At 35.5% G+C, this 24170-nt stretch overlaps 3 protein-coding genes across 5 annotated transcripts; all 3 read right to left on the bottom strand.

Annotated features, from left to right (window-relative positions):
• Positions 1 to 1946: 1946 nt before the first annotated feature.
• LOC114739549 (immediate early response 3-interacting protein 1-like) lies at positions 1947 to 21703 on the bottom strand. Of its 3 annotated transcripts, XM_028927626.1 has the most exons (4): positions 21694 to 21703; positions 21435 to 21440; positions 3715 to 3742; positions 1947 to 2390 (listed from the first exon to the last, which is right to left on the bottom strand). In XM_028927626.1, exon 4 carries the CDS (start codon positions 2385 to 2387, stop codon positions 2154 to 2156), a length of 234 nt encoding a protein of 77 aa, XP_028783459.1. In that variant the 5' UTR covers positions 2388 to 2390; positions 3715 to 3742; positions 21435 to 21440; positions 21694 to 21703; the 3' UTR covers positions 1947 to 2153. The 3 variants fall into 3 exon arrangements, with proteins under 3 accessions (XP_028783459.1, XP_028783458.1, XP_028783460.1); XM_028927625.1 differs by lacking the exons at positions 21435 to 21440; positions 21694 to 21703 and having other exon boundaries at positions 3715 to 3829; XM_028927627.1 differs by lacking the exons at positions 21435 to 21440; positions 21694 to 21703 and having other exon boundaries at positions 1947 to 2413; positions 3722 to 3829.
• Positions 6842 to 11301, bottom strand: LOC114739547 (O-fucosyltransferase 19). Its single transcript, XM_028927623.1, has 8 exons — positions 10508 to 11301; positions 9446 to 9518; positions 9285 to 9349; positions 9113 to 9201; positions 8889 to 9021; positions 8569 to 8801; positions 7984 to 8460; positions 6842 to 7630 (listed from the first exon to the last, which is right to left on the bottom strand). The coding sequence occupies exons 1-8, from the start codon at positions 11072 to 11074 to the stop codon at positions 7375 to 7377; spliced, it is 1893 nt and encodes a 630-aa protein (XP_028783456.1). The 5' UTR covers positions 11075 to 11301; the 3' UTR covers positions 6842 to 7374.
• On the bottom strand, positions 18131 to 22751 carry LOC114739548 (protein SSUH2 homolog). The gene is made up of 8 exons (XM_028927624.1): positions 22731 to 22751; positions 22141 to 22519; positions 21827 to 22039; positions 21376 to 21442; positions 19893 to 20224; positions 19646 to 19787; positions 19240 to 19365; positions 18131 to 18686 (listed from the first exon to the last, which is right to left on the bottom strand). Exons 2-8 carry the CDS (start codon positions 22160 to 22162, stop codon positions 18302 to 18304), a joined length of 1287 nt encoding a protein of 428 aa, XP_028783457.1. The 5' UTR covers positions 22163 to 22519; positions 22731 to 22751; the 3' UTR covers positions 18131 to 18301.
• Positions 22752 to 24170: the final 1419 nt, after the last annotated feature.

Below are 24170 nucleotides of genomic sequence, written 5' to 3'. Positions count from 1 at the left end.
CAACAGATTGTACAGCAAATTAGCACTCTCAAAACACCCTCCTCCGAGAGACTGCCATCCTTGTTCTTGGATGAAAGAGATTTTGTTCTTTTGAGATCTTGTTCTTTTTTCAGATTGTAGTTTTGAATTGATATGTGATTTTTCAGCTTTCTATTTTTCAGATTGTGATATGTTGATGCTTTTGGATGGATTCTTCGATTTTGGTTTGCTGCGTTCTTTTCCATTCACTGTGATTCAAGTTGATTATTTTGTACTCTTCCTTATATTGCCAATTCGATCTTGCCAATAAAGGATTACCCGATAGTAGTTTGGGTAGACTAGCCGTGGATGCCAGGGAGGGCGGAGAGTTTTTTTTTTTTTTTTTGGTAAAAGGTATTTTAGTAACTTCATATTAAAAATACATATTTGATTAAAAATTATATCCCACCTCCATCATCTTACCAAAAGTGTTTTAAAACCCACTTCCCTTCCCATTTCCACTTCTACTTGCACTTCTATTTCCACTTCCACTTCCATAAAAAACTCTTCCATCACACCAAACGTGGCATTAAAGAAAATATAATGATGATGAAATGGTTATGCCTCATTTGGTATCATGAAAGCTTTTAATGGAAGTGGAAGTGAAATTGGAATTAGATGTGGAAGTGGAATTAGAAGTGGGTCTTAAAATGTGTTTGGTATGACAATAGAAGTGGAGTATTATTCTAATTTAATACTTGTATTTATAATATAAAAAGACTAATATGCCCTTATCAAAAAATAAAATACCAACCCTAACCCAGATATCAAACCCATTGTTCAGTCACCAGAAGCCATGGCAACCATCCAAAAAGGCAACCATCGTCGAAAAATTAGAAAACACAATCAAATACAATGTATTCTAGTTTAGAAATAACCAATCTCAATAATGATCAAACCCAAAACAAAAGATTTAAAAAGAATCATACAAACCCAACCTATTTATCAAAGATGCAAAGATGGAAGATGAGAGAAGCAAAAACAAAAGACAAGAGTAGGAGGGTCTGTGGATCATGAGCGAAGGCAAAAGAGGGAGGGTTGACCGATCGAGACTCGGGGTTGGAATCATGAACGACAAAGAGAAGGGGGGATCACCACTGCCACACAAGAGGCTGAGGGTCATCGCTGTCGCACAAGAGGCAGAAGGTCACTAGTCAAGCACCATGCTTTCCAAGCTTGCTAAAAATGGTGAAATTTGTCAGAACGATGAAGCACAAACCTAATGAAGATAAGTGTGGAATCACACTTGGTGAATGTTATCGGCCGTTGGTGATGGTTGTGGTGGTCAAGTGCTACCACCGGTCCAATACTGTCGTTGTCGGTGAGTCCCTAATGAGTGCCATTGCCAATAGCCGTGGTTGGGCCAACGAAAGCCGGAGGGAGGCTTGAAGGTTAGGGATGAGATATGACCTTAATTCCAAGGAAGTGGTTTGAGTTCTATAAAGGGGGCGATAGAAGTGAGTTCCAACAATTTTGTTGGAAGTGACTTCCATGGAGAACCGGATTCCTACTACCAAATGCACCAAAGACAGTTCCAATTCCAATTCCAATTCCTTGAAGGGTAAGTTTGAGTTCTGCAGGGGAGCAATGGAAATGAGTTCCAATGATTTTGTTGGAAATGCCTTCCATGGAGAACTAGATTCCTACCACCAAACGCACCAAAAACACAGTTCCAATTCCAATTCCACTTCCCCAGCCTTAGTTCCATTGTACAAAACGTGGCAATAGAGTTCATGCTCTGAAGGGTAAGACAGGGCTCATGGGTTCCAAACCTCAACTTGAAGTTTCTATCTCTTTACACTTACCCAGCAACCAATGTCAACTACAGTGATGATATTCATCACTGAAGGAGCAAGTCTATACATAGTTTTGCATCTGTTTTACGATTCATATTTTACTTTTCTTTAATTTCTTATATCTATACATGGTTTCCAAAGGATTGAGAAATTAAATTCCTCCACATTTATAGCAACCCTAAAGGAAAACAAACATGCAGGTAGGAGTAGAAAATGATAAGATGCGACTGATAATGATAAAGCCTTATAATAAGTTCAGCTCATTTTACCACTGAAATGCAACTCGATTTTTGCATGATACACACAAAAGAGCATAGACTTTCGGTCTGGCTCTTCAATTCATCCAGTGAACAACTTCACAATTATGGTGATAATATTCAATAGTATAAGGGGAAGTCTCAGGAACTGACAGGCATGTATAAGCCCTATAATCTGCCCTTTGAGGGTACTTCTCCTGGCTCCTGTTAGTTCTGCTATTGTCCATCCTCTGGGAGCAAGAAAACGTTCTTCATTCAGTATTGCCAATGCATTTGCAAAGAGTAGAAACCCTTCTAACAAGGTCCAAAAACCCATTTTCTGCCAAAATATGAACCATCAAAGGATTCTTTATGCACAAAATAGATACAGCCTTTACCAACAACTAAATATAGATTTTGAAGTGGCAAACACATGCTTAATCAAGGCAAAACAAAGGATTAGGAGAGAGAGAGAGAGAGAGAGAGAGAGAGAGAGAATTTGAATATTTGATCATGGAGCTACCACCAATCATCGGTGGGGTCATTAAGGATGGATACTAAGAATCTGCCAGGTCTAAGATCCATCAATGTTTAGTGCCAAGGCTCAATGAACAGAGACCTCTAAAACAAAGTTGAATTAAAGAAGTTTTTATTGATCGCTCATGTAATCTCCATATGGTTGTGGCAGGATTACTGAGTGGGTTTTTCTTTTTCCAATCCTTTCTTCTTGCTTTTCTTTTTAGGCATGGAAGGGAGGTGAAAAGAAGGTAGTGAGTAGATTCTGTTTCTCAACGATCTTTCAAGCCCCTCAGAGATTACATATTACTTGTCTATATATCGGCGCGCTGAGTTACATTGTGAGTAGTAGCCATGGCAATATATGCCAGCAAAGAAGCAACAATGCTGACAAAGATATCACATGACATGACCATAAGGTATAGAGGGTCAAATGTAGTTTGAAGTATTGTGTCATATTTGGTGGGGGTAATGGATGCTCCGAAGTTTTTGATCCAGAATTTCTCCAACGTTGCCTTTGAAAGAAAAAGAGAATATTTTATGTTTTACCAAAAAAAAAAAAAAACCATAAAATGGTTTTATGTTTTACAAAAAACAATATCATAAAATGGTGAAAGTATAAAAGGGGAAACTTTATAGAAATTCAGAGGTCTCAACTTCAACTTCAGAGGATTCATTCGCTTTGATAGGAGGTTCTGATACGATGGGTGCTTCACAGCAGGGAAGGCGTGAAGCTTAGGTATCCAAAAGGAAATCTAGAAGCTTCAACAGGGAATCCTAATTCAAAATCGATTTCTCCAGTTTGAACAATTTAGTTCATTTCTTGCCCCGGCTCATGGTAGGCAAAAATCACAGATTTTTTTTGTTTTTAATCGGATGCAATTTGCAGTCAGTTTTGTCAGCAAGAACAACTTGGAAATCTTCTCATCCGAAACAAATCAATTATTGAAGCTATTAACACCAGGAGCACAAATTTATACAAATTTACCCTAAACAACAAAGCCACATATTCAATCTCGCATCAAGAAAAGTCAATCGAAAAAATAAACCACGTAATTACAAATTTTGCGGGCCCAATGACAAGATCGCCAAAGGATGGCTCAAAGCAGGTTCAAAGGAACAGAACAAGAGAAGACTTCAGTTCTTACCGGAGAAAACGAAACAGTTCAGAAACGGCAAGCTCCAGTTCAGAACGAAAGACCCCGTCGCGAAGTTTAGAAATTTCGAGAAGATCTTTGGAATTGCAAGTCCTCCTTTACTCGACTGCACCAGGATCAGACGGTACAGAATGACTTTACCAACGCATCTGTTAGGTAATATCCTTTGGATGTTATGCCCGCGTGGCACTCCTTCGGTCATTTTCAGCATGTTTAAAACTTTAAAAGGAAAATTGTAACAAAGTGCGACGTAAGAAAATTAAATACAAAACAGTCTCTTAAAATTATTAAATTATTCTGAAATCTTAAAAGATATCGTTGCAAGAAAATTTATTTATTTAATTACTAAATTGTCTTTTTTTTTAGTTTACATTAACAACTGAAAGAGTAGTGGTTGACAATTAAAAGTGTCTGTGTGGCGCAGTGGCATGGTAGCCATCTGATGGTGGCCTTTAACAGGGTTCGATTCCTGTCCACGAGCTTTGCTTGCGTACTCCAAAAAAAAAACAACAATCTAGTAATTAAACAAAAATTTTTTTACAATAAGGTCTCTAAGGACTTCAAAATAATTTGGTAATTTTAAAGGACCTTTTCGTATTTAATTCCCTTAGGTGGGATCTTATTGCAATTTTTCTAACTTGAAATTGCATATATATGGACGGTAAGCAATCTCATATAAGAAAAGGAATATAATTTTGAATTTTAAGAAACATATTTATTTGAAAGATTTTAATCTTAACGTTCCCTATCCAACAAAAATTACTCTCAAAATAATTTGAGAATACTCTGAATTATATTAAAAAAAATGCATATTATCTCAAATAAAAACTTTAAACTGTAATAATTCTGTATTAAAATACACTAAATTTTTAATTTTCTTTTTATTTAATATATATTTTTTAAAAAAATTAACAATCCATACTATAATAAATGACAAAATAGTATATCCATGTTAAAAGTTTGATAATGTAACTTTCAAATGAGATTAAAAAATTAAAAAAATATTTCTAAAATTTTAAAATCCTAAATTAAGAAAACTGTAAAAATACATCATCATTTATTTTTTAAATATTGTCAATTATTATTAAAATATACCAATGAGACTAATTTATAATTTTAAAATTTATAAGTATTTTTTGGGGAGGAACTCCCTTAAAAAATCCCCCTTCCCTATGATAAATAGTTCTAGAGCAATATTATCAAGAGTTTTCTAAATTGACTAATTAAGGCGTTTGCTATGTGTGTATATATTTGATACCGCAGGAAGTAAAAGCAAAGCCAAGCTACTCAATGGTCCCATTTGATACAAAACATTGAAAATAAAAGATAAAAACTAGGATTATGATTAAAAAAATTTATTAAAAAAATATTTAATATGAGCAATTATTTATTATATAAGATTAGGTAAATCCATGGAGGTAAGATTAAAAAATACCACTTCCCCTCATAGTATTCTTCACTCTCGTATATGTGCTTGTATAATTCTGTATAACAAGCAATATTTCATTTTAAATACTCTTCTAATAATTTTTCTCAACATCAGTTCCAATCCAGGTATCTTGACCGGGAGACAACGTAAAAGCAGCAGCATCAGTACGAGTGAGATGAAGGCCAGCAGGCAAACTCAAGGCCCTCTTCGCTGGCGCATCAGCATCTTGGCTTCTGTCTCTGTCAACATATCTCAACCCCACCTCCCATTCTCGTCGGAGCAAGGCGTTCCCTTCGGCGATCAGGTCCCTGTGACTATGCAGATCATTGGCTCCTTCGCAAATCAGTCGTAGAGCTTCTCTGAAGTCGCCCCACAGGAAAACTTAGCGGTCGCCACTCTCCCAAGCTCGGCGCATACCCATTATACAAGCCCAGAGTTGTGCAACCAGGGGACTACCACCTGGGAAATGTTCAACATGAAGGCTTCAATGGGGGCACAACTAGTATCTTTAATCACCCCGCCGCATCCTGAGATGGCACTTCCATGAGCATACGCTCCGTCGACATAAACCTCCACTCCACCAGCAGGCAAGTTCGTGCATTCATCCCCTCTCCACGGAGGGTGACTCCAGTGAGTTTCGCAGCAGCCGAACGAAAGCTAGCTACAGCCGCCCTCGCCTTGGGAAGGATAGGTTATATTCTTTTCCATATAAAGACAAATAACTGTTTTTGTCACAATTTTTATTGCCTTTTAAATTTTGTATTCCAAAAGTAGGGGAGAAGCCTCCTAGAAATTTAACAATGGTAGAAGAGGTTGGAAGATGAGGTGAGTTGGGTCAAAGTGAGGCAGCTTGACTGGTTTGTATGCATGTATTGCTTCCGACACTTGATATAAAAATTAGTTGAATAATTTAAATAGATTAAAAAATTAATTAAATTAATTATTTATAATAAATAAGTGTTTTTATATCTAAAATATCCTTGTTAATTATGTGTATTAGTTTGAATTATCATTTCATGAAACATTTATGGGACTATCTTAAAAAAATCGATAAATATCAAATATGAGAGAATTAAAATGATATCTTATATTTAGAACTAAAATAAATGTTAAACAAACTCTTATATTAACAACCGAGATAACATAGCATAGACATATTTTATCCCCACCGAAGCATATTAAGAGCAAAAGAACTTGGCCCGAAAAAACGTGTCAAGAACTATAATTGATTTCACTCGAAAGAAAAACATGTTATTATAAATTTGAGAGTGTGATGTTTTAATGATATTTCCCTATATTGTGCTAAATATTAAAAAACCACTCATAGTTTCAGAACTTGTAAATGTCCGAGAATGACAATTGAAAATCATATTAAAACAAATCTATAAATCCCATTTCATTATATATGTTGATATGTTGATTACATACGAGTATATTGATATATTCAATTTACACTATGAGAAAGTTGGCTTGTTATAGCCAACATATACCTACGTATAACTTTAAAAAGTTAAATGATTTTGACCCATGACTAAAATTGTCTGAAAATTACAGTGTTAAAAATCTCATGGTACTTATAGTGCGAATAATTTTTCAAGGAGCCTTTTATTTGCTTTGACAATTAAGTAAAGCCATCCCTAAACTTTCAATTTTTTAAAATCACAACTTTTTCAATGCACGAAGGAATAATAATGGTACACAGGCATCACCATCTAACAAAGAATATACTATTAACAATATATCTGTGGAAACGTGTGAAGCTAAACTTCTACTCTGGACTGGTATCAAATGTTACATTCAAATATCAAATGATGCTCCATGTGGCAGCTTATGATCAAAGAAAGAATCAATGAATGAATGAATCAGTGGTATAACTCTCAGATCAATTGGCGTATATTCTGTCCAATCTCAATCAATCTCCCAGTATAAACTAACTCGACTGGCCTTTAAATATAGACAACCTTCTATTCCCTCCTGCATTGCTTGGCCCCCTTTTGACCTTCTCAAGGTACTTGCCTAAACAAAAGCTTCTCTTTTAGTGGCATGAGAACCCCAAAAGCTCCATCGTCATTCACAGCAGTTATCATCAACCAGGCTGTGAAATGAAGCATGTTTCCCACCACAACCCAAATGAGCTACCTCTTAGGCAGTGACATCATAAATTCATAATTCATAATCTACCACGAACACAGGCGTATGGGATGGTCATACCGGCAAAGATACTATCTTTGTGACTCAGCAGCAAGATTTACTCTGTGGTCAAGTTTCAGGCTTGTGATGAATTCCCGAGACTTGTTACAGATACAACCAGGAAAGGGGTTGGCATAAAAATTTTCCTCCATCCTAGGTGAGTCTCCTGCCTGCCGAAGGTAAGGTGCACCAAGCCGATTGGAATGCAAACTTTTAACCTTGGAAGAAAATTCTTCCCAAGACATGGCACCCTCATCAAGTTGATCAATCAATCTAACAAAATTCACTCTGAAATAGATTTAAAGAAACAAAATTAAAACAACAAAAGAAATCAGTGCATCACATTTACACCATGCCAGCCAAAACTTAGAAAGAAAAAGAAATGATAGATTACGGTTTGTCGGGCATGGTTTGGGTCAAGATAAGTATGTCCCCCTATCATGTGAATCTTGAAATGATAAACAATGTAAGTGCAACACTTTCCTTCATCTGAATATTAACGCGATTACTTTGATTTAATGTAATACTGGATCGAAGCACCTGGTGCTCAAATCATGCGTGGGCAATATGATTTTGGACCAAACCATTGAACACTAAACCGTATACCCAAATCATGACGATAATCTGATTTCATATCTAACCTGTCAGGATTAATTGTTTTCCTGAATCCTTCAAACATCCTATGGCCTTGCACTGCCTTGGCCATATTTCCATCGTAAGTGTAAACGAAGACATCACTCTCCAGGGCCACAATGTAGTCCAAGGCAGCAAGGCGATTCTGATATGGCTTGAAGGGTTTTAACTCTTCTTCAGTTGCAAGGGTGGAGTGAGTGAACACATTAGGATACTCTGCACTTAAGTCAGACAAGCTATTGCGACCATATATAGGCCCTGCAACTATGTAGATCGTTGTGGTGGAAGGGTAACCCATGGCCTTGAGAAAGATAGCTGCCTCTCTAGGGGACATAGGGCAACCCCCTTCTAGTCTTCGTTGAACACTATCAATATCTTTTTCCTTCCAATGCTGAACTTCATACCTCATTACTCTAAGTTCCTCATCCTCCTCAGCAGTGAGGTTGTGACTGCAGCCGGTAAAAGATAGCATATCTTTCTCATATCTATTTTGAATAACAAAAAAGAAGGAAAGAAAACGTTAGTTAATGTATTACACAGGTGTAATAACTAACAAATAACAAGAAAAAAAAAAGATTACTATAATATAATACCTTAAATGAAGGGCAATATATGGTTCATCGTAGATTTTTAGCCTATCAATCAAAGTCCTCCCAAGCTCCTCAATCTCTGGCGCGTACCTAAGGGCTTCATAGTTGGCACGGCATCTAAGCTTTTGAAGAGAGGAAGCAAGGCCATTGTTGACTATTCGGGAATCTGTGTGGGTAAAATGAATGACCTTGTGTCGCTTTAATAGTGGGAGAATCTCACCTCTGTAGTAACTAGCCTGCAAATTAAACACATATGATCAAGGACGCTACTCCACTAAGACGATTGTTTGAATCTAGTTATGCATTCAAATTATATTTCACACCTTTGACCAAGAAATAGGAGCCTTCACAACAGGTTTTATAGTTGCATGCTTGACTGGCAGATACTCAACTATCTCAACGTCAGGTTTTAAAACTTGGATAAAGTGCTTCCAGTCAAAAATATCTTTAAAGCCACTGAAAAATATTAGGCGCGTTACATTTTTGGAGAAAATGATGATACCCGAAGTTTACTTGCAAGCACCACATTATCAAATAGGCTACTGACCTCGGATCAGTCCAAAAGGAATTATGATCAAGAGATGGAAGGACAAGGGTGGCATTCAAAATCTTTGCCACTGCAACCATATCGCAAATCTGTAAAGCCGATGAAGCTTCTAAGAATTAGACGAGAAAATATCATTGAGGAAAAAAATCATCCAAAGGAATGGGAAGATTACTCCTGTTCTCATTTGATTCAATCCGCCATTGGCATGAAGGACAAGAAAGCCATTTGTTTCTGTGTCTGAAGAGCACAAAAGTGGAAATAGAAGTCAGCCGAATTTTCATTTAGGATTTAGCGCAATCACGCTTGAGAAAAATCAAGAGTATTTATACAAACCAGTCCTATTCTTGGATCGAGAAATGCATTTATAATAGTTGTCGCTGTTGGGCTTCATCCATATCTCTGGAGTCTATTAAAAATAACAACAACAAAAAAAAAAGGTAAAGGAAAGAATCATGCCATGAGTCCAAATCAATCTAAAAATTGGTCAAGTGGATTAAGTGGACCCAACTTAGGGACACCCTGTAACATTTTTATATCCCTCCGTCATATTCTAGCAGGAGCAGGTTGTTAATTACCAAGAACGACATTAAAAGTCAAGAAATTAAAGAACGTCCAAATATTATCAATCAAATCAACACGCATGGGCTGGCATGTGAGAGAATGGAAGAAGTAACAGGAAGCAGCCTCAACACGTTACTGTATGGTCAGAGCCATCTTGCGAGAGCCTGATATTCAAGGGGCATTTTTTCCGCCATTCTTTCAGTCAACGAATTGAAAAGGCAAAACTCAATACCGATTTTGCTCAGAACGTTACAGCGAAGCATAACCAGCGTTTATGATCCAAACTCACACTCCAAAAAGCAGAAATTACCGATGAATCCAAAGTCTGACCCCACCCCTCCAAAAAAAAGTAAATCCAAAGAAAGCTAGACAGCTAATCAAACCTCGAATTAAAAACGAAAAAGAAAAAGAAGCAATTTGAAAAGTTGAGCTCCATCACTAAAATTTAGCTTTTTAGTCTCCCCTTAATTGCACAGGGTCACCCCAAAGCAACAAAACAACAACCAAAAAAAAAGAATGAAAAAAAAAAAAAAGAGGTTGGTCCTCCTGTTTCCGATAGTTATTTAGCCCTTCAAAGTGACAAAATCAAGCATCTCACTTCTTTTCATCAAGTGACTCTTTAAAAGGACTATTCATGATGAGCTGATTATTTTTAAAGATTCAGTTTTCAATAAACTACAAAAAACCAAAGTTAAATACCTAAAATTTAGAGCCTGGATTCTGAGTTTTATCAGGACATGAAAGATCCATATGGAACTTTCTTTCTTTTCGGAGGAAAGCGATAGATTCCTAGTAACAACGCACTGATTGAAACGACAAGGAAAATTCACTTACAGACACCCTCTCAAGAACTCGCTTGGGCATGGAGGGCTCCGTTCGGGCCTCGGTGAGAACTCTCTGCGCCGATGCCCAATCCTCTTTGAATCTCTGCAAGATCAAATGGCCATGCCCTATACTCCTCCCTTTAACCTCCATTAGACCACCAATTAACAACACCTTCACAATAAGAGGCATAACTACCATGAAAATAAAAATCCCCAGAATCTTACGACCCCTGTTCCTTATGGATCTCATCGACTGAACCACCGAGGCAACCCAGAGGAAAAAGCGCTCAATGCGAATGACGAAGGAATCGGAAATGAAGAAGAGTATCCGCATGCGCAGCAGGAGAAAGCGAATCACGGGGTGAAGCTGGTTGTTATGATGGTGGTGGGACCCAGACGAAGAAGCAGGAACAGAAGCATTAGAGCCGTTGGTGTCGTCTTGCTCGACCTCGCCCAAATCTGAAAAGGCAGTTTGTTTCTCAGCGTCCATATTGTCTGCGACTCGTCGTCTGGTGGTGGTGGGCCCCGACATCCTTGGGCTGGTGTTGCAGGAGCCAGTGAGGCCGCCAGACGACATCGCCGGTGCCGGAAAGTTATCAATAGACAGCAATCAAATTCTAAATGAAAACTTTAGAAAAGATCGAAAATTCCGCGAAAGAAAAAGTCCCAAGAATTTTCTTCAATTTTGGCCGTGGAAGAGAGAAAATGAAGGGATTGGAGAGACGTCGTTGAAGGTTGGAGGGAGGGCTCGTCTGTGCAAATGGGTGTGTTGGTTTGAGAAGGTGAGAAGGAGAGACTCCGAAATCGAAGGCGAGCAACGGAGTGTGCTATGCGCCATTCTTCGATCTCGGATTGCTCGTATTCTTATGTATGCCTTTGCGCCACCTTCTCTCATCGGAACATGATTTTCTTCGTAATGACGTATTTGTCCCTGTTTAATTTCTTGGCCTCCAGTTTAATTGCTTGATCAAAAATATTCTCGCCGATTTAAAATATAAAATAAATTTTATTTATTTATATTTATTAAGAAATTAGTTAAAATCAATTTAAAATAATAAATATATAAGACGTGTATTCTTTTAAATATACCTTTATTAATAAAGAAAATAAGTAAAAGAAGCAATAAATGAATTAAAGATGAAACATAATATATGAAGGTAAAATTAAAAAAAAAATTCATTAAATATTTCGACAAAAGTAAATATTATGTTATAAAAAATCAAGTTCTTCTAAAAATGTTTAGCTTATATTTTGAATCAAAAGGAGCAAGTAGGTAGTGATGCGTGTGTATATATTCTCATATAGGGCTTCAAAAATAAAGTACATTATTTATGACTAATTTTTTAACAGGGTATAAATTTCACATATAAAGGAGGTTGCTTGATGGGAAAATTTACCTTTTTTGGTTTTCATTCATCACAAAACTTAAACTCAAAACTACAAATTTATCCCCGGGGCAATGTACTGAGTGGTAATTTAAGGGGTAAAAGCATGTTAAAGGACCTATTTCAAGCCTGACTCGGAATATTTAGTAAAGAAGCCAGACTAGATCTAAGACTTATTTTTAAGCCTGTTTAGATAAATATGCTGGTTATTTTCACAAAGTCTGGCCTATAACCAGATAGGTCAGCCTGTTTAGAAATATATACATATATTGATAATAAACATTTACCATTTGTGAATCATTCTTTAACATATTTAATCATATGATACTTACTCTAAAAAAAAGCTTGTGTTTTAATATTTTTTTAATATTTTGAAGCTATTGTTTTCTGTTAAAAAAATGCTTGATATGGACACCCTTCCAGCCGTCTTCCTTGCACTCCAAAAAGTAACGATATTGTTAGTTAAGCCTCAAGGTATTCACTGTTACAGTTTTTGCTGTGAGCACATAATTGGACTTGCCCCTTTGAGTAATGAATAGGTTATTATCCTTGAAATTACTTGAAAGACAAGATAATTAATTAGTGCCTAATCAATCAACCCAACTTCATAAGCCAAGTTCAATGACATGGTTAATATTTTTAACCGGATTAGATGGTTTTTGTTTGTCCAATTGGAATTAGGGCTTGTTTGACGTGACAATTGGAATATTTAAAAGTAACTTTTTAATCGGGATTTACTAAATATGAAATAAGTTTATAAGAAAAGTTTTGTATACATAAAAAAACTTATAAATGCTTGTAACAGTTCCAACCAAGCACTTAGGACTCATTTGAAATTGCCATAGGATCGGTTAAAAACAACTGTTCAATTATGATTTACAAAATACAAAATAAGTATGTGAGGAGAGTCTTGTCTCAACTCACGTAAAAATAATTATAAGCACTTATCACATGTAGATCCGACAGACCTTTAATGTTGTTTGGAAAAGAAAACAAAAGGAAAAAAAAGTCATACAAGACCATGTGATATTTTTAAGCGCTACTTAGATAGTCGATGTTTAGTTTAAGTTATCTAAATTGCTTTTGTTTGATAGAGTTTCTAGACCATTCAAATCAAAATTTAAATATCTATAACAGCGATTGTTTTTGTCCAATGTTTTTTTTTTCCCCTCCGGTGATGTAACTTTGTATATCTTTTAAAAGGATATCGTCATAAACTATCAATCAAATTGTGTTAATGAAAAACCGTGTTATTTTATGAACTAAAACTAGTTTAGTCAAATATGATTTGAGGGTAGAAAACTGAATCCCGTGAAAGACAAAACCTAAAACCACGTTGCTCAAAGTAAAAGAGATGACTTTAATTAGTACGATCAGCCTATTGCTGAAACTCCCTAAATATTGCTTGTAGCTAGAAGTTAACTAGATTCATTGAAATATGTTTACTTTATACCAGTCGAAAAGATTACATTAAAAAAAAAATCATACAAATGCTTTGACGTATAATTTCATTTCCGAAAAATAAAAATAAAAATTACTCGGTGTATATGTAGCTTCTTTGCATGTGAGCTAGCCTTAGTTCAGGTCCTGTTTGCCATCACGATTGAAATCACTTATAAGTACGTTTTATGTAAGTAGAGACAAAACTCTTCTTATATGATTATCTCGTATTCCGTAAATTACAATTAAAAAACTATTTATAAGCTATTCTAAATAAGCTCTCAGACTATCGTCTTGGGCAAAATAAAAATAAATCAATGTTTTATATTAAGAGCGTGTGAGTGGAAGTCACGCATAAAAATATTCAGTTAGGCTTAATTGTCATTTATCGATCTAATAGCTTAACATATCTGTTGACCCCAGTATTGACCTTAACATTTGGGGAAATATTATAAAATTATGTGATGGAAAAACAAAAGGAATGATACAATACGGTTGTCTAAAGTTCAAATAAACCATGAGCTCAAAACACTGTGAGGTTGATTATATTTCTAAGAAGATGACCGCTATATATAGTAAGAAACCTGAATATCTAATTAAGGCTTTTTTATTTTATGATACAGTTATACAATAATACTAGTAAGTTTATATGTTGATTAATTGGTCATTTGATTGTCAAAATGCCACTTCATCCACAAAATCTATTCGATGATCAGTATTGCATTTAAGATTAAGTATGAAAAAAGGCATTGAACATTCGGCTATCTACGTAATTATGGGAATTAGGGAATAAGGAGATGTGGGAAAAGTATATGAAGTGTGTTTAATTAGGAAAAACTACTCATGGATTCTATGTTTAAAAAAATTAGATATAAAAAGTTAAATTTACATATAACAGATCCTTAAAAAAAATTATATTCATTAGTTTAATTTACATATTTATAAGTAAAATTTAACAATTTATATTTACAAGTCAAACGTGTATATTTAAAAGTCCAGTTGCGTCATTTACAAGTTAAACTTGTAAAGATTAAATTATTTGAAACTTTGTTGTATTTAATTTTTTTATTTGGGGCCAATGGATAATTTTTTGTCTGATATATATTATATTGGACTTCTTGAATAGTATCTACTAATTAACATGAAGAAAGGTCGTAGGTTTATTTGATTACAAATAAAAATTGTACTCAATATTCGTGTTCAATATATAGTTTTGATTTGATTAAAAATAGAAGTTCTGCTTAATACTATCTCCTAGTGAATCTCATCGGAGGTACTAATTAATATTGAGTGATTATTACAAGGGAAGGTGTGAATAGACCTTGCAAATTCAAATACCAAGCCTAATAAGAGAAGGAAGAACAAAAACTAAGGATCAATGGCTGATACTGCTCTGTTCCTATTTATGAGACAAAGTGAGAAGATATTTTTTGGTCCTATTTATAGGCTAATGAGAGAAATTTTTTATATGGATATACAATTTTACCCTTCATTTATTATTATGTTGATTTTGTTTGAATAAGGAATAGTATATACTACCTCGTCCCTTATTATGAGATCGTTTTAACTAAATTGCGCCATTTAAGAAAATAGTTAAAATTAGTTAAAAGCAATTAATACGTAACAAATTCAGTTTTTTTCCAAATATACCCCTATATATAAATGGATAAATGTGAGAGAGTAATAGTAAGATAAATGAAGAAAGAGAATGTTTTAAATACATTAAATTAGGGATAAAACAGGTAATACTACATTAAATGCTCAGACAAATTCAAAGAGGATATTATAAAAAGGGACAAATCCATTCAAAAAATTGGATCTTATAATAAGGGATGGAGGGAGTATTAAACAAGGATAAAATTGAAAAGTTATTAAATTTTAAATAAGAGTTAATAAAATTTTAAATTTTTTTGATCTGTATGAAATATGTTAGAAGTAACTTATAAATAAGACTAGAAGAGTAATTAACTTCAAGCAATTAGAATTTGTCCCTCAAATTTAATAAGAAAAAAGAAGAAGGAAGAATTGCATATAGGGACAGCAATGGAATTTCATGCAAAACCGTGGCTGTGAATACAAGGGATGATAACATGGGGCATTACATGAGCGTAAGAGAAGAGGACAATGCAATCTTCGTTGTCTGACTCTCCTTTTTATGGTGACTTTCTGACTAACATTCCAAACATGACAACCGAGTGAGGACACGTGTCATTTTCTAGGGAACAGCTTTCGAATCTCCGTACGAGTTCGCCGTCTTTTCCCTCTGTCGGTTTCCCGGCCCCATCCGGCCTATTTTTCTACCCGACCGTTGTGGTTCATCATGATCCTTTGGTGATTCTTGAGCCGTTGGATTCAGTACCTGGGGGATTAAAGCAACGGACAAGATGTGAGAGAGCATGAGAACCCATATGTGAGGGAGGTAGTGTAATTTTGTTAAATGGGTGAGGTGGCAAAAGGAGGAGGAGGTAGGGGCTGCTGACAAGCAACGATGAAGAGGAAAATCGGGCTATGATGATTATTAGCACGTTCTGTGTTCCGCGGCTTCTCTTCCGTGTTAAGGATAACAAATATACTGCGCCTCCCCTCTCATTAATGTAAAATATAATTTAAAATATTTTATATGTTTATTAATTTTTTAAAAATTAATTCCATTAATATTCTGTCAACAATAATTAAGAAGAGATGGATGGAGGAAATTAAAAAAAATATTTTAAAAAGAAGACATCACATTAACTAATTTAACTAATATTCTTAATTTACTCAAATTAGTTAATTATGCCTTACATTAAGGACCAGGAAAGTATTAGCTTCATACTAAATTTAAAAAAATTAAAGATTAAATTTGATGCTAAATATAAAATTTTAATTCACTTAACTAATTTTTTTAATATTTATAAATTAGTTATCTAGAGATAATAATACTAAACAAGAAATCATGCAAGGAAAAAAACCATTTACCATTCTAGTAATTTACAATTGGTCAAGGAGTTATTTACAAATGAAATACCCAAACTTACAACTAAGATAACATGATTAACAAGAGAAATATAACCATTTTCAATTAGAGCAAATACAATAATGTCTTTTCATTCATCAATGTTAATTTCGTTTCATTTTTTGGGATTGATATTTCTTAATTTCTTTAGGGGCTAATTGAAATTTTTAGGACAGCACATAGATTCTTTTCTGTACCATGGACTCCAACCTAGCGCGCGCATGTATAGGATTTTTTTTTTTTAAAGCATATATGGCTAAATATATCTTCAATTAAAGAGCAAATACCTGCAAAATATAAGTTTTAGTTAGCTAACTTCATAAGAACCTGAAATGGAGTTAAATGTAGGTTAATTAGTTAAAATTATAAAAAAAAATTACAACATTTTTAGAATTAGTAGATAGCAGAACTACAAAATGTTAATAGATTTTATAAATCACGGTTAATTAAATCTATGAAAAAACCATAGGCAATTCTATCTTTTAAAATAAGGCCAACATGATCCCGTGTTTTTGGTGTTCCAGTAGTTTTGATTAAATGTGTTGGGGGGATCTGGGACAAAACAAAGTGGATTTGTCAATTAAGAGATCCCAATTATTGATTACGCCATAATTAAAGTTCGTGAGCTTTCCTTCCATGAATTTCAGAATTTGCAATACGTACGCGGCATATCCCCCCTTTGATTTTTAATTAAATTATTTAAATCTTATTCTCTCAAAATACCCCTCCCTGCTAGATCATCACTCCCTCCTAAAACTCATACAAAAAGACTTGATACAAAATATAAGTTATTTATAAGGAATTAATATTTATTTATTAATTTTGTTCCTATAATTAATGTTTAAATATTACTCTTTGTATTTTTTTTCTCTTTATGACCTCATTTAATACAGGTAAAGTTGAAAAAAAAATTTCAATTTAAAATGCAATTAATGAATTAACTGCTATATTTTTGATATTGATAAACTGGTTATAATGACTTATACTACCTCTAGTCTTTAATACAAGATCCTGTTTGACTTTTATTTTGATCTTAAATATAAGACTCCAATCCACTGTCTCTCATATTTATAGATTTTTTTCCCAAAGTAACCCTTCTAATAATGATAGCTCTAGTCAATACACTTGATTAGTAAGGATATTTTAGGAAAACAACACCTATTTAGGACAAATAACTAACTCAACTTACTTCTTTAATCTCCTCAAATTAGTTAACTAGCTTTTATAATTAGGACCGGAGGTAGTATTGTGGATTAGAGGGAGTACTTAACTTTGTACCTATTTTTGAATAATAAAATAAATGTTAAGTTAATAAATAAGAAAATACAATCTGCTTGTTGAATCATATAAGACGAGGGTTGCCAGCAAAACCAGAGCATTATAGCAACCTTCCATCATAATGCTCAGCCTCTCCCTAACCGTGTGCCTGTTTAGGATTCATCATTAAGATTCTCCCTGCCGCTCCATAATTCTACGCGGCGCTTTATTAAAAGCAAACTAATAAAATAAATCCAAATTTCGCCTTTTTAATAATTATCAATCTCTTTTTTGAAGGCACAACACTTAAATGAGCTCTCATTGTCAAACTGTAAAATTGACTAAATCAAAATTTAAACGTTACAAATTCGTTAAATTGTAATTATGCTTCTAATCACAATAGAGGATCCTCTCCCCCATTCACGAGGCGTAATTTGGGCCAAAACTGAAACTACGAGAAGTTCAAATGAAATAAAATACTCCTCCGGTCCTAAATGTAAGACCCTTATTATAAGGGTCTATAAGGGTCTTACATTTAGGACCAGAGGAGTATAAATTATTTTAACACTACGGAGTTGAGTTTCACTTGGTGTCGTGCTCCATCTACAAACCTTGAACCGAGAAATTTGTTCCTGTATTGTTAAGAACAATCAGAAAAGAAACACACTCAAATCTGGAGAAAGCAAAAACATAGGCCAAAATGCTTATGGGATGAGGATTTTCCAGATCACAACTTCAGCCACTCCAAGCAAGGACATAAACCCCAACAAAATCTAGCAGGGTAATCGTCCTTCATGTACACCTCCCTGGTCTGCCCTATGATATAGAAGCTGAAAGATCTCCGCCCGTGAGCCATGGTGACCCTAGTCACCGGGACAACCGAGATGGTGTGCCTCTCACAGATGACCCTTGCAGTAACAGGTACAGCAGCTCTTTCTGCAATGACTTCGGAGGAGAACTTGTTGAGGAAGAAAGAATCAGCAAAGAAGGCTGGAGTGCATTGCTGTGCCTGAGTATTGCACAACTGAACCCCTTTGGATCTGTGGAAAACCTCCTCTGGAACTGATGCTGCCCCACTGTTTGCATTTACTTTTCGAGTTGATAGTGTTTTCCTGAAACATATAAATGTGCTCTCAATTTGAATTGTCACAAAAAAGAAGGGCATCACATGAGGACGGTAATTGTAGAAACAAAAATTGCACATTACTGAACAGGGAAGCTTGTGAACTTTCCAAAGCTTGATCTTGAATTACCATATTTCTCATCACATATTTCATTCATATATAAAAGGTTAGAACTGTCAATACTCATACAAAAAACCACGATGCAGGAATCAGTTCCAAATTATTTAAACTCAACCCGTCAAATTAAGAAACTTATTTTACCGTTCATGTGGTTCATACTTCCAAAAATAAGCCTCTGAAAAAAATATCCCAGTACTTAATAGAGCAACTCTTCCAGATGACGAATTAGAATTCAGAGTAAATTATACATAGTTCCTTTGATTTTTGTTAGAATTACACAGACTCCATTTCTCCTGAAGAAAATAATTCATGGTGTTGAGCCTTGTTCATCATGAAGCAGAGGTTCATGACTCGATGATGGTCTGGTTTGAAAAATTTCAGAATTAGGCAAGCATGATTGCACATAGGCAAAGTGACTTACCATTTAACAACTGCCACACTGCGTGCCAGGAGAGAGCCACTTCCTTTGCAAGTCACACATCTGATTAGTCCACGAGATCCGCAAGTTGAGCAGGGAATCTTTCCCTTACCATTGCATTTAACACATCTGCATGAAAACTTAAATGTACGTGAATCACATATATAAACAGATGCCTTGATAGAAACTAGTGCATCCTTGAAATCTAAGCTTGAATTAAAAATGAAAATTCTCAATCTTGTGCCTTGTTAAGTTCTTGCCACAGCATATGTGAGCAAACTACAGTTTTACTAGACTATCCATGCTATGAATAACAAGCTGGACTTCAAGCATCAATCATCAAAGAAAAAGAACGGTATTATGGCTTCAATTAATAACTAATCTACACTTGAGCAATTGAACCACTCACACTGTATCAGATCCATCTTTATGAGCAATCAAACCCCTTCCATGACAAGCAAGGCAGTCGGTCATCTGATTTTCTTTATAATATCCAGGTTCTTGGTCTGCATTACATACAGAGCAGACAATACTACCCCGTCCTTCACAAGCTGCAAGTATTTTCCACGATTTTGTAAAAACAGACAAAAAGAAAATGTTAGAAACTAAATACGCTTTCAATTGTGAAAACTGAAGAGCAAATCCAGAATCCTAACCAGTGCATTTCTCAATAACTTCAGAATGAGGAATCTTTTCCCGCACTTCTTTGTATGCCACAAACAGAACAGGAAACTGAGACCTTAAATCCAATTCCCATACACCAAGTTCAGGCCCACTATGCTTTCCATCTATGCTGCCACCAGTGTATAGCTCAGTCTCTTTTATGGTCTCTCTTTCCTCAGTAAAAGTATCTAAAGTGCCCACATAAACATTGCAGTCTTCCACAGAATGAATTTTCCATGTTCGAGCAGGACGGCTACCCCAACAATAGCGGTGACCAACATAATCAATAAGCAATCCTCGGATCTCTACTTCATCCAAGACTCCCCTAAAATTAGATAATTTATTTTAACAAGATTGCGTGTCAACAATGAAATGTTATGCTAAAACAGACATAGATATTATGATGATTTACCAATATATATTTATATACAGCTTTGATAACAAAAACATTCTAGTAATCCAATGATCCCAAGACATGATTAAACAGTGAAATCCACTAATGTCTTTCTCACATAAGTCAAACCCATGTGATATTTCATATAAACAATGGCCCCATTTATAAGTTGCCTCAACCTCTAAAATTAGATTATTTTTACACAATTTACTAAACCTAAGCAGATTAGTTCCTCCACGCTGCATACATGACAAATTATCACTTGCTCGTGATTCTATGGGTAGTGCATAATATGAAAGTACGTACAGCCAAACCAAAATCATTGATTTCACAATTTCAAGCAGCCAAGATAATTCGGTTCTTTGGAGACCAGCATCTAACTGAATCAATCAAACCAAGTGTCAGTCTACCCCTTATTTCCTGATATCAATCTAGCCACCTTATCCAGATATCACTGAGTTTATTATGGAACTCATTTAACCCTTTTATGATTTTATCAAAATTCAAAAACACAAAACCCTATCTATACTTCTTTTAGCCTTGAGTTAAACCACTCAAAAACACAAAACCCGATCAAATCTTGGTCTACAGTATAGATTCTGCAACGCGCAATAACAGCAATACTTTTTCCCTTTTTTTCTTAAATAAATGAACTCTGCAGTGTTTGGCCATCTTTCTGCGTCACTATTGGAAACAATGATCACAAAGAATATTCCTTGACAATGCATTCCATTTACTGAGATGATGTTGATTGGATTTCCTATGGCATGTCGAACTTCAGAACGAATTGTAATTACCACTGAAAAATCAACATCCGAACTATACTGCTTCAAGAGTTAAACCATTAGTGCGTTTCATCAACAATTTGTAAATAAGCATTTTATTGATCCATGGTTTACATCATATTTTTATCATATGATTTTAATTTCAGCAGTTATAGAGAGAAATCAAGAATACAATCATGACTTCAATTCTTTTTTGGGAGCAAATGCACAAAATTATAAAGCTTGATATACAAACTAATCTTAACAGGAACACTCATAGAGGTGGGGATATGTTTACAGTTCCCACATCAGTCATACCTCTGGTATTCCGCCCTGCTTCCACCGTAATCTCCTGCATATCCTCCTTGGGGAACAATAGCTTGCTCTGCAACGTAGCGTTGTATTTAACATCCAGGCAATCCTTAAATAAACTTAAAGCAAGAAAACTTAAAAAGTTGTAGTCCATCTTTGCCTTATAATTACAGCAGATGTTGGGCAAGAAAAATAAACGTTCACATGTTTCTACAAGGATTGTTAATTTGAAACCGATAATTGCTCCTATCTTCACCCTATTTAAGGGGAAAAAAACCGTGACCCAGGACATCCATGAAAATCAGAAGAATTGACACCAGACACCCGTATCTGACATGAATGTTGTGAAACTTCAAATTAACAGGATCTTGTTGTGTCAATATGTGGTACTTTGGACCTTAAATTCATAAAACTAAACGCAATTCAAATGAATATTGGAAGTAACAAGACCACCCACCTGGAGGATAGGGCTCAGGCGAGCTAACCAAAGCGCCATGAATGGAGGGCGGATAGTAATTGGAAGAAGCAGCGGCAGCAGAGCGAATTTCATCGACACTCACCTCAGTGCCGGCCAATGATGAAGCAGTAGGAATCACAGAACCCGTTCTTCCCGCATACTGATACGCGCTCCACTTTCCGCTCTCTCTGTCGGACGATTGACTTCTTGTTTCTGTCAAATCCGATCACAACCAAAAGAACCCAAAATGAAGAACACGAGAAACATTGAAAATCATCAATTAAAATTGAAACTTGCCGGCATTAATTTTATACCCGATAACAGAGGCTGCTCCATATTGATAATGATCAGCTCTGCGAGAAATTAGACACAGCGATTATTGGGTACGAAACATTTTTATCTAAGGTATTTGCCTTTGCCACTAAGGAAGTTGAATTGCCGATAAGTCAAATAGAGATATATAATCTGCCCTGTCTCCTGCAACCGAACGGTCTAAACCAAACCAAATATTAACATGTAAGGAGGAGTGGGGTCCGCGATATTAAAAACGCGGGTTCTTGTCCTTAGCTAAAACGAAGAAACCGAAAACCGCACAAAGCTGGAGAACCGCTGAAGAACTATAGGTTGCAAGAGGGACCTGTTGATCAGAACCTGAAAGTGTATGACCTCATAGTTGAGAGAGGAGAATGGAACCTGCAATCATTGGAAGGAAAAATTCCAGGGGAAATAATTGACAGAATTAGACAGCTACAAGCCCCCACAGAGGAGGATGGCAAAAATATTGTAAGATGGAAATGGACTAAAGATGGAGACCATACCACTACCTCTGCATATAAGTGGCTACAGCAAAGCGATGGAAGTCAGTATTAGAAGTTGCGGCAGAAAATGTGGAAATTACAAGTACCTGAAAGAGTCAAGCTTTTCATGTGGCAGACAAAACACAAGAGACTTCCAACTCGATGGGATGGAGGACAAGGTTACTGTACTGTTTGTAATCTGGAGGGAGAATCTCATATACATGTGTTGCGAGATTGTCGAGTTGCTAAGAATCTGCGGAAAAGACTAGTGGCTGAGACAAGGAGAATTTTTTGCCTGTGGATCGGACGATTGATTGGATCAGAATCTGACTAGGACCGCGAAAAAGCAGGAAGAGATAAATTGGCAGGAGTTATTTGCGACTGGCTGGTGGCATCTCTGGAAATGGTGATGTAGATTGGAGAATGCCGTGGAATCCACCAGAAGTAGGGAAACAATATTTGGAAAACTTCAGGAAAAAAATGGACGCCAGAGCAACTAAGGGAGCAGGAAAGAGGTTATCTTTGCAGGAAGGAAACCTCCCCATGGGGAATGGTGCAAATTAAACACTGACGGATCGAAAGAAGGGGGAGGAAGAGCTAATTAGAGGTAATTGTGGTGAACGGTTGTGTGGTTATGCTTGGAAGCTGAATGTCAAAGATGTGGAAAGCACTGAAGTATGGGGCATCATAGAAGGCGCAAGATTATGCTGGAACATTGGTTTACGTAAAATTGAAGTGGAATGTGACGCAAAGCCAGTGGTGGATGATATTACCAGTGGAGGATTAATTCAGGGGAATCAATTACAGTCCAGATTGCAGGTGCTGTTTACTCATATCTACAGAGAGAGTAATAGATGTGCTGATAAGCTAGTTTCAATGAGTAGACAAATGAATATGTGGATTTATAACAAATTTGTGCAGATTTGAAGGAGAGCTTTAAACACCTCTAGATAATCTTCGAAGGTCAAATAAATATTCGAGCAAAGGTATTGGTTGAGAAAACTTAAGAGAGTGGAGTGGGAGAGGATTAGAGGAGATTTCAAATTCTGACTACCATTTACAGACATTTAATGTATCTTCCAACGAACATTTATTTTCTAATATCAAACTTCCCACTTTCCTCTGCCGCTTGCTTAGCTCCAAGCTTCCAACATACTAGTAATGATATTCGGATCAAACCATCTTAGTCATAAGGCAAGAAGAAGGAAAACATATTTGCAACATTTTTCCTGGTGACAAAGATAGGTTAGTTTGGTTTCGGGCAAAGGGAGTAGAAGCTATTAGTGGTAAAAATTTCAGAACTTCTAGAGGGGAGAGAGAAAGATTTCTATGTGCATCTATTGGTTAAAATGATATTCTGGCTCTATTTATAAATCACTTCTAACATGTTTCACACAAACTAAAAAAAATTTTAAATTTTATTAATTTTTATTTAGAATTCAATAACTTTTCAACTTTAACCCTATCTAATATATATTATATCTCATGTAAACAAAGTCAATACAATAATAAATAGAGGATAAAATTATATATTTATAAAAAAAATT

This window comes from Neltuma alba, unplaced genomic scaffold, assembly GCF_004799145.2.
Source record: "Neltuma alba isolate B1F8T4 unplaced genomic scaffold, ASM479914v2 tig00002863_pilon, whole genome shotgun sequence".
Classification (NCBI taxonomy): Eukaryota; Viridiplantae; Streptophyta; class Magnoliopsida; order Fabales; family Fabaceae; genus Neltuma; species Neltuma alba.
The sequence above is the reverse complement of the archived record's forward strand: the minus strand, read 5'-3'. Positions and strand labels throughout refer to the sequence as shown.